This window comes from Gymnoscopelus braueri (genome assembly GCF_963280865.1).
Source record: "Gymnoscopelus braueri genome assembly, chromosome: 13".
Classification (NCBI taxonomy): Eukaryota; Metazoa; Chordata; class Actinopteri; order Myctophiformes; family Myctophidae; genus Gymnoscopelus; species Gymnoscopelus braueri.
Window position 1 is genome coordinate 43,957,479 of NC_137615.1, and position 11,650 is coordinate 43,969,128.

At 41.2% G+C, this 11,650-nt stretch overlaps 1 protein-coding gene across 1 annotated transcript; it reads right to left on the minus strand.

The window, feature by feature from the left end:
• Nucleotides 1–3,380: 3,380 nt before the first annotated feature.
• On the minus strand, nt 3,381–10,615 carry LOC308099614 (uncharacterized protein; the record flags this gene model as incomplete). The annotated part of the gene is made up of 3 exons (XM_080448352.1): nt 3,381–5,074; nt 7,051–7,332; nt 10,438–10,615. The coding sequence occupies 3 exons, from the start codon at nt 10,613–10,615 to the stop codon at nt 3,438–3,440; spliced, it is 2,097 nt and encodes a 698-aa protein (XP_080304478.1). The 3' UTR covers nt 3,381–3,437.
• Between the last annotated feature and the right edge of the window lie 1,035 nt (nt 10,616–11,650).

Genomic DNA, 11,650 nt, shown 5'->3' on the forward strand with positions numbered 1-11,650 from the left:
AAAGAATCCTGCACATCCTGTTAAGAGAATAATTCTCCACGAGCCTCACAGACATCAGTTCTTCTGACTCTGTGTCGTTCGTGCATTAGAGGTGCCTCTCAATCCTCTTCTCCTGTGGACTAATCGCTCTAGAGCCTTTACGAAGCACATCTCACTGACACGGTAAGTATTTGATTTCTACCTGTCTTTTTTTCTTTTTTTTTCTAAAAAGAATTATCCCACGATTTTGTAACCCTATTTTTTACACCCAGTGCCAATTGTATATGTAATCCTGGGCACTACCTTCCCTCTGCCAACCTGATTTCCACCTGTCTTGCATTATTGGTTCACATATCACACAGTGTTGTTCCTGTGTATTGCTGTATTGAAGATAATAAATATGCTGATCTTCAGCTGAATTTGATCTCTGTGTAAAGTCGTGCATGTAACCCTCTGGACAATAGGATAACTGAACAAAGGACACACTCCCCCTCTTGGAGTGTGGCCGCTGACCGCATCAAGGCCTAGTTTGTCTGTTTGTAAATCCAAGCAAAGAAACACATAATTCAATGATGTAATGACTAGCTATACGTATTGGTATTTGGTATTTTTTACACACTCTCTTAAGCAGTTGCAACTTAAAGCTACTAATTTCTCAGCAAACACCTTTAAACTCTAAACATTACAAGATTGCAACTATAAAAACTTGATGAGTGATTTGAAATAAACTTGAAATAAGTGATTATTTAAACCCATTAATAACTCATAAACATTGAGGGGAATTGTTAGCATTTGAGTACATTTACAACAAATGCATTTTGTTCTCCATAATGGTTCCTAAAAGATGCAGTGAAACAGACACACAGCTCAACCTACCGTACATCTGTGGAAAAAATGATTGATGTGATGTATTTACTGTACCTACCAAACAAATGAAGAATGGTGAATGTGGTACACCACATATATATACTCACTACCTTCTGGGAGAACTTCAGTTCCCCCTTCAACACAGCATAATCTCCTTTCACATCCATATTATCCAATATGTACACCTAGCCTCCATCATAGTTAACTAACAAAGTAAAGTCTTTTAATGCCAGTGAGGTTACGTTTTCTACCTGCTTCAGGGTGAATTAAATGCATGCATTTCTTTTGGGAAATCTAGAATGTCTGATATGTTTTATAATATCACAATTTAATAAAAAAAAACATCAACCCAAGCATCACTATTTTGGGGAAATTCTCAAAATCTATGAACATTTCTTTTTTAATTAAACAATCAGTGACATTTTCTCCTCTATTTCATCCAACCTTCCTAGCTGCTTTTAAATATGAAGTTAAATTTACTTGGATAATTTTCATCCTCTCTTTTCTTAACAAGACATTACATAGTTTGTTTTGTGACATCCACGGCGTCTAATCTCCCTCCTTAAACCACACACATCCGGATGGTACATCCGGCTTTGTCGAACATCTATACGAACACAGTTGGCCTGTGTTCGGAGAAGGGAAGCCGGGTGACGTATTGGGTGGGAGGGGTAGGATGAAGGCTCCCCTCTTCACTGACAGGTGAATCAGTAGGATACAACAGCAGTGACAACTGTGTGGGGAGGAATCAACTGGCATAACAACTAAACACACACACACGCTTCACTCGTCCTCCTGATGGTAACCGGAAGAGTGGGCACCTCAATGTTACAATGTTTCCAAAATGCAAAAAATTATAATATTTGGAAAATGGTCTTTAGTTAATGTAAAGTACACATTATTAGAGCATGCTTGAACATTCGACAATTAAGGCCTAATATCTTCTGCAATTGCTACAAAACCTGTAACTGTACCTCATCTGCACCAGTCATTCGGGGTATAAACAAGAAGTTGTAGGGTACATTTAGTTCAGATAATGATGCACTGTGCATGTTTATGTTCATGTTAATCACTTAATAGTCTTCATTGCCTTCCACCTTTATGTAGCATAAAAGCTTCCAACTATCATAGACTCCTGCAATTCCCTTGAAGTTCTTCACCTCCACCTCAAGAGAACCCCCACCTTTCACTGTATTGTAGAGCACTGATGATCCACTACAAGAAATATTAAAGAAATCTTAAGAAAACATGATAGAAAACATTATGTTTAACATACCATAAAGGGCCATCCACACCAAGCACAATAACTATAAAGATATTGTTTTAAAATTTGTTCTAATTCAAGTGGATGGAAGAGTGCAGTGCACACCACGACTAGAGCTAAATGATGTAGATATCATTGTAGTACTTGGTGTGGACGGCCCTTAACAGAATACAAAAAAACAATATGAGTGAAACACGGTTAATTGCCTTATAGAGCTACAGGTAATTGACATGCAAGAACCTGTGGTATGGGAATAAACTCTTTTTAATGTTATAGCCACGGAGGCAGATCTTTCAAAAGTCCAAACACCCAAGGTAGCAGGATCCATATGGGTTCTGAGCAAAGCTGCATGTTGATTTATAAAATAAGAAATTCAATTATAAACAATCTTCAGGTTTACACTGACAGAATACTCTTTTTCTTTTATATAAACGGGTAAGTACAGTTCAAAACCATTAATGACGGTTGTGTCACTGTCATCGGAGGTGGACAGGGTTTATGTTTTTGCCCCGTTCCATTTCTCTGTCTGTAACAGCATATCTGTGCTGTCGGGCAGAAACCAGCCAACTCCAAAATACAAGTGAGAATTACCATATTCTACACTTTTAACAGACAGTAAATTAGTAAATACAATGCTCTAATGTACAGCTTTGTTTCAAACCATGATGAAAACAAAATCAAATTAAATTGAAGAAAGAATTTCAACACGTTATGCACAAGCTGTCTCCTTGGTGAAGGTGATGCTCTCCACCATCCCCCAGAAGCAAAGTGTTGAGTTACAAATGTTTGCTTTAAAAATATAAATATATTCAAAGATTTGCAAAAATGTTCACGATTTTTCAAGAATAGCAGATCTACAAGCTTGTAATATATAACTGCTATTTTTGAATAGCCAAAGAAATCTTAAAATGACAGATTCTTTCCCGGTCTACATGGGTTAAATGAGTCTTCATGTTGTTGTTTTAATGTAGTGTAGTCACTGAAAAAATAAACTGAAAGAACGAGCCCAATCGATGGTCTTGAAGGGCGGATCCAAACCCAGCCGCCCGGATTCGTGCGGCGCTTCCTATTGCTTCACCAATCTATGTCCCCGCCTCCCCTCCCCCCCCGGCCTGTGCACGGAGCACGCCGATGTCACCAAATTTAGAGCGACGCCCCTCTTCACTCTGATTGGTTAGGAGATAACCATCGTTCCTGCATGGTTCGCCCAGCCTTTTTTTCTTTTGTAACAAAAAAAAAAGGCATGGGTTTCCGAGGCTAACGAAGCATTTGCTGCAGGTGGTGCAAGAGAATGTCTTCTCCCCAGTGTAGATCATGTGGTGTCTTGTCAAAGCGCAACGTACACTGAATGATTTATCACACACCTCGCATCTGAACGGCTGCTCTCTTCTGACGTCTGTGCTATACTGTCTTCAACCTCTGCATTAACGTACCCCTTGTCAAATACAGGAGTGGTTACAGGAGGAGTGGTCATCTTTTCAACAAGTCTGCATCTCTGCATGTGTTGTCTTAAATTACCGTTGGTTTTGAAGCATTTACTGCAGGTGGTGCACGAGTACGGCCTCTCCCAACTATGGATCTTGAGGTGAGTTGTCATTTGGCTGCGTTGTCTGAAGGTTTTATCACACACATTGCATTTGAACGGCTTCTCTCCTGTGTGGGTCGTCATGTGTTTCTCCAAATAGAAAGGTTTGGCAAAGCGTCTCCCACAAACATCACAAGCCAGTGCTTTCACATCCATGTGAGTTTTCAGGTGAAGTTCAAAATCCTCCTCAGTATTGAAGTGCTTCCCACACAGGCCGCAGTCATCTTTGGGGTGAATTCCCAGATGATTCACCAATGAGACTTTGGAGGGAAAATCCTTTCCACACACTTTACATATGATTCGCAACGGCTGCTCATTTGTCATCAGCGCTGTACTGTCTTCCACCTCTGTGTTAGCATCCCCATCCTCAAATACAGGAGTGTTTACAGTGATTTTCTTGTCTTTTAAATGAGTCCGCATGTGTTTTCTTAATGTAACGTACCTAATGAAATGTTTGCTGCAGATGGTGCATGAGTATAGCTTCTCCCCAGTATGGATCATGTGGTGTCTTGTCAAAGTGCAGGTTGTGCTGAATGATCTACCACACACCTCGCATATGAAAGGCTTCTCTCCAGTGTGGGTCTTGAGGTGTCTTGTCAAGATACCTTGTAACTTGAAGGATTTACCACATTCATTGCATCTGAACGGCTTCTCTGCCGTGTGGCTCCTCATGTGCATCCCCAAATGGCTGGAAGTGCCAAAGCATTTCCCACAAACATCACAAACCAGTACTTTCACAATCTTGTGAGTCTTCAGGTGAAGTTTAAAATCTTCCTCTGTCTTCAAGTGCATCCCACACAGCCCACAGACATCTTTAGGGTGACTTGCCACATGTTTCATCAATGAGACTTCGTAATGAAAAGATTTCCCACAGATCATACAGGAGGATTTTTGCTTTTTCTTCGTCTGTGGTGTCTTAGCTGTCCATGGTGTCTTAGCTGTCTGTGGTGTCTTAGCTGTCTGTGGTGTCTTAGCTGTCCGTGGTGTCTTAGCTGTCCGTGGTGTCTTAGCTGTCAGTGTGCGATGTTGTCTGCCTGGCCTCCACTCTTCACTTCCGTCACTGTGCTGTGCATCTTGAGAAGCTTCGATTCTGTCACCGTCTCCATCTTGAGAAGCATTCCAGTCATCGTCATCTCCGTTTTCAGGCTCAGAGAATCCTGGAGATGGGACCTCTTCATCAGCCTCTATGATCATCTGCTCAGCTGAAGTAACAGGTAGAGGTTCTTCTCCTACTTTGTCTATTTCATTTTTCACACACTGAGGAGTGAATATTTCATGGATGGTGTCCTCCTCTGGTCTTCTGTCCTGGCTGCTGCTCAAAGGTTCCTTGTGGCTCCTCTCAGTCTGCAGGGACACAGAGAGGTTGAGCTGTGCTTCCTCTGAGGAACAGGAAAGGAGAAGAGAACATTTAACAAGGATTAAACATCATCACTATATCGCACATCTCAAGGTTCTTGCTTCACAATGTTAAGCGTGTCCTGTGGACATTTCTCTGTAACAGTAGTGCCAATTAAAAAAAATTGTGTTCATCTAGCACACAAACACATCCAAGAACCTTTGGATTAAAAAGAACGGAATTATCCCTTTAATTATAGCATCTCTACTGATGCCATGGTAAAACAGCTGTGCAGTAAACAGGTAGTCTGACAGTAGCTAGATGATTAGATGAACAGGTAGTTCCGACCAAGCAATCTGATTGGTTGAAATAGCTATCTAGCCGTGCTTCAAACCAGCATGATAGCACGGGCCTAATCACATTAATAAATCACTCCGCACTGCAGTCCGCACCTGATTAGACCATATATGGCACAGCTGTGCTGTGACGTCACGCTGTCCCACAGTACAAAAACAAACAGACGAAAACAAACAGCACGGCGAAAATAGCCGATCTACAAGTTCACAACGCGTAGCCAGGTATCGCACGGCGAAAATAGCCGATCTACAAGTTCACAGTTGTCAGCTTGTAGATCAGTTATTTTGGCCACGTGACACGGTCGTACGACGGAGCATATAGCCTACTGGAATTCATTCCACTGCGCAAGCATTGATAGCTCAGCTGTGTTGATGAGACGGTGCCTCAAAGCGCTACAGGGACTATTTAATGTCTCAGTCAAAAACTCTTCTCTTTACAGGGAAACAGATAGTGAAACATTTTTATTATGAATTGCCCCACAATATGAATACATTTGGATGTGTTTTGTTGGTAACTGTTGTATAATCGCAATATTACACTCGAGGGTGTGCTTTACCTACATTATTGGCGGCAATAATGACGGTAAAGCACACCCTCTCGTGTAATATTGCTTAATCGAACATCTGAGGCACAACCATTGAAACATGTTTGAACACTAGCCCCATGTGTGACCTCTCCTTCACTGTAGCTCCAGGACTCAGTCACATAGCTTTGCCATTCAGAACTGGGGGTGCCGGACATTTATGACCCATTTCAAATGTCCTAAAAATATATAAAGGTAGTATGGGTGGCCATAGCTGAATGGATAGAGAACGTATGGGAATCACAAGGTCACCGGTCCTACCCCCAGCCCACCCATTCTACATCAAAGTGTCAAAGTATAATCCCTGAGTAAGATACTTAACCCATAACTGCTCCCAGGACATTGTATTAATAGCACCCACTGCTCCTAGTAGTTAGGATGGGTAAACAGAGGAGAAATGTCATGTTTTGCTAATGTACAGTGGAAACAATATTATTATGCACAGTTCCTACTGATGTCTGCCGTAAAGAAGACATCTGAAGAGATTATATTTCACTGTTAAACAACTGTTTACATTTATTTTTTACAGTTTGAGCTGAATTAAATACAGAAGCGTGTTCCTGTCCCGCTTTCCCCGTCTTTACAGACATCTGTACTGTAGAAATATTGGACAACCTTTAAATGTTTTATACAATGTTGGGAAAACATAGCCTGGTAATCCCCCCCTCCGGAAATCTAGGGAAAATAATGACACCCCCAATTCTAGATGGCAATAGATATATCGTAACTCTATGATGGCAATGCTATGTCACAGAGTCCCAGAGATACAGCGAAGGAGGAGGTCACAGGTTGGGCTAGTTAAGGACAGAATTATTAATTTAGAAACCACGGACCTCCTTAGACCAGCCTATCAGAGGCTTACCTGAGCTTTTCTCTGGTAACACAAGTTGTAATTCAGACCATTACTAGAATTGATGATGTAGACCATGTGAGACTAATATACAGAGATCCCGTTTGCTACCCGGGCGGGCATAGGAGTGATCTATGGCTGTGTAACTGGAATACGTGAAATGTATGTAATATCACAGCCGTTCTAGGGCTAATGTCACCACGTCAATCAGATACATTTGAACACATACCTGTACCTGGCATTCTATTTAACCTGATCTCAGGTTGTAGAAGCGCATCGAGCATCTTGCGTTGTCGACTGATCTCTCGTTTGGACAGGAACATTTCTCCCTCGTAGCCTGAGATCATCTTTTTAACAGCTTCCACGATCTCATCAGCAGTCACTGACAGAAAATGCTTCACAAGGACCTGAATGGGCTCTATGGTGATGCTCAAAGGTTCCTTGTGTCTCCTCTCAGTCTGCAGGGACTCTGGGTTCTTCTCCCACACAGAGAGGTTGAGCTGTGCGTCCTCTGAGGAGCAGGGAAGGAGAAGAGAACATTCAGCAATGACTGAACAACGTACGTGTGTGTGTGTGTGTGTGTGTGTGTGTGTGTGTGTGTGTGTGTGTGTGTGTGTGTGTGTGTGTGTGTGTGTGTGTGTGTGTGTGTGTGTGTGTGTGTGTGTGTGTGTGTGTGCTGTACTGACAAAACTTTGGAGCAACCAACAGTGCCACACAATAATTCTACATTACAAGAGCAGTTGGAACAATCTAGCCGCAAGCAACTCTTAGATTATTTAATGCTATATCTGGCATCTAGAGTTGCAATACCAACCCTTGACATCCCATACATCCAAACATCTGATTGTATCAAACAACGTTAAACTCACCAACATTGCAGCTGTATGGAAAGCTTAGATTATCCTCTTTGTATCTTTTTTTCTGTCAATAAATTCTGTGCAGGTGATCATTTTTCTATGTGTTGGAGTTTGGAAGCGTACATTGGAAATCACTCAACGGTCCTGCGTACCACCTGTTTCTAAATGAATTGCACAAAATGCAGGAGGCAGCTGGACGTTGCATTATTGAAAACGAGCGCGATACTTTTTAGATCTGTGGTTTTATAAGCACATCAATCAGATACATACATCGCATACTTTAACCCAGGGGTTCTCAAACTTTTTTGTCCCAGCCCAGGTACCCCTTGGAGGGGAGACTTTTTTTCCAGGTACCCCCTCATCCTTGCAGAACCGATAAGCATATACTTACAACCACATGTGTACATTTAGATGCCATTGGAACTATTTGTATTCAAAACGTTTCAATCAAAATCATTCAGACCCATTTCATAGTCATAAACAGAAACCACTACTACAATAGGAATCATGTGCCAATAGACATTTTATTAGTGTGGTTGCAACCAGACTATAGTACTCTTCCCACTTTATTCTTCTATCTAGATAAACTTTATTTTACCGTGATACTCCTCCCACAGTTTTTTTTCCCCCAATTTTGTGCCATATGTCAAATTGACCGGTCTCACCGGGAATCGATGGCTATCATTTTGCTAAGAGATTGGTTACATAGTTTAATTGATATTTATTTATTAGTGCATTAAATTTCCCCATCCACTTTAATGGGAAAATGAAAAAACTGCCATTCAAGTATTTTTTTCTCAGAAACCGTAAGGGCTAGAGTTACAAGACTTGGAGGGAAGGTTCATGATTTAGTGAGAAATTATCCAAAAAATAATTACACCAATCGGCCTAATGGTGGCGCTATAACAGTCCACTTTACGTTTTGGCTTATAACTCTTGAACCGTAGGTCGTAAAATAAAAAAAAATGTCCCTAGATTCCTTGGGTCATGCCGCAACTCCCCATATAGGCCACGCCCATTTGCGTCAGGATCGATTTTCCGCCATTTTGAATTTTCTTCAAAACACACTTTTAGCTCCTCCTCCCACATATTTTGTCCAAATTTTGATAGTCCTTACCGTTCGTCTGTAAATGGCTTCCAAAGTTAGCGGGAGAGGCCGGTTTTACAAAAAAGGCCAAAAATCACCAACGAAACGTCCGGTCAATCCCAAATTTGAATCATATGTCAAGGGTGGTTTACTCAACAAATCCCCAAAAGCATTTCCAATTTGATCCATAGGGGCGCCACAAATGCGCAAAATGTAACCGTTTGATGCAAAAACATTATTTCGGGGTGGATCAATCCTCTTTAAATGAAACGCAAGTGATCTCAAGAGTGACGTGACAATGTAATTGGCGCAGCCTCTGACGTAGCCCTAGAATGTCTGTGATCTTACATACATTTCAAATACACAGTCATAGATCACCCTCGTCGACGCACTGTGTAGTGACGATCTGCGCGGCCATAAAAGCTGCTCTAAACTCCGTCTGTACTCAGCCAATAATTAATTCCTAAGACTTGGAGTCATATTTTGTCCTCTAGTTTCATATCCATTTGAAAGTTCTGCCAGAAAACGTGTGTTTAGTCAAATATCTCCACTTTTCCACGAGCTGCACACAGACGACTTTCTGTACGGGCTAGGGGGGGCGCGACTTGAGTGATGGACCGAATTTACCAAACATCCTCTTGTCATCACAAACGTCATAACAAATTGACACAGGGAAGCACAAACGAATGGGGAACACAATTGACAGGTGCTTGTGATTGGTGCGGGGTAATGAATCACTCCATCTGCCAATTGTGTGTCCCAAACATTTGTGCGTCCTAAAGGAAGTTTACATATATCAGTCCTACACTCATTCCAGGCCCCCCCTAGCCCGTACAGAAAGTCGTCCGTGTGCAGCTCGTGGAAAAGTGGAGATATTTGACTAAACACACGTTTTCTGGCAGAACTTTCAAAAGGATATGAAACTAGAGGACAAAATATGACTCTAAGTCTTAGGAATAAATTATTGGGTGAGTACAGACGGAGTTTAGAGCACTTTTATGGCCGCGCAGATCGTCACTACACAGTGCGTCGACGAGGGTGATCTATGACTGTGTATTTGAAATACATTAAATGTATGTAAGATCACAGACATTCTAGGGCTACCTCCGACTGTATTCCTCCAAGCTTATTCCCGATTTATTCCTAGAGTCCCGGCAGCCGCGACCCACGACTCGCGTCTGCGCAACCACACTTTGCAATTTCCCAGAATTGCGAAAATTCTAGTTCAAATTGCTTTTGTGCAAAACCTGACAGCACACTTTTCAAGTTACTGATCTTAATGGGTCAGACTTCAGAAACACTTCTATAGTCCTAATAAAAACGGACATGTAAAATGACCAATCTAAAGGTGACTTTTAGTGGTGCTTCAATTTTAAAATAAACTTGTTAGGGATGTTCGATATTGACTTTTTTGCCAATATCCAATATTCCGATATTGCCCAACTCTTCATTTTCCGATTATATCAACCGATACCTGCAATATCTTTTCACCAAAAGTCAACTAATTGTCAGGGATCAACATCACATATCTAATCACAACAAAATAATAATAAAAAAAACTAAATAAAAAAAGTATTTAAAATAATAATACTCTTGGATTATTTCGCGGACCCCCTGGCTATGCCCCCAGGGGTCCGCGGACCCCACTTTGAGAACCGTGGCTTTAGCCTACCTATTCTTAACCTGATCTCAGGTTGTAGAAGCGCATCGAGCATCTTGCGTTGTCGACTGATCTCTCGTTTGGACTGGAACGTTTCTTCCTCGTATCCTGAGATCATCTTCTCAACAACTTCCACGATCTCAGCAGCAGCTGCAGACAGAAACTGCTTCACGGTCTGAATTTGACTCATCTTGGTATCTTGTTAAACGGCTCTGATCAACACTGACTCAAGAGCAATGATTGTCCTCCTAACAGATGCAGTAAAAAAAACTACATTTGTTTACTTTCGCAGCTGTGTTCCGTGAGCAGAAAGGTTACTTGTCTTCCGCTGTCCCGGCGTTGCACTTCCGGCCGGGTAACTTACTTCTCGTTTCAGGCTGTACACTGACAAGTGTAATGCTGCCCTCCACAGGCGAGGGGTTTTGTGTTTAACCCATAGAGTTAAAAATAAGGTTTAACCCTACACTTTCGAATAGATCAGTTGTTAGAGAGACTTTGAGACCCTGATCTGTCAATTCCCCTACATCTCCTGCCTCTCATTTCTGTACTTCTCAGATACAGTGGTGGAAAAGGGCCAGAATTCAAAATTTACTTGAGTGAAAGTACAACAGTATTGGTATCAAAATGTACTTAAAGTGCCAAAAGTAAAAGTACTCATTATGCAGAATGTCCATTGTCCCCATTTCACAAGTTTTCAAATGTATACAATTATTTTGAAAATAGCAGATCTACAAGCTCACAATGCGCATTGTGAGCTTGTAGCTTTGTAGTAATAATCAAAATCTACAAAGTAATTAGTAGCTAAAGTTGTAGTGGAGTAAAAAGTGTAATATTTGCCTCCGAGATGTAATGGAGTACGAGTACAAGTACTGAAAATTGGAAATACTTCAGTAAAGTAAAAAATACCTCATAATTGTACTTAAGTACAGTACTTCAGTAAATGTACTTAGTTACTTTACACCACTGGTAAGCAGCATCTACACTGCACTAATACCCAAGAGAGCAAGCATCAGTCTGTAGGCCTAGTTTGTCTGTTTGTAAAGCCAAGCAAAGAGACACATATCTAGAATTCAATGATGTAATGACTAGCTATACATGGATATAATGAGTTGTAATGACTATCTATAGCTGGATAATAATACATTTAGAGTACAACACACACTCTCTTAAGCAGTTGCAACTGAACACAACTTAAGGCTACTAATTTGTATAATTGCTCAGCAAA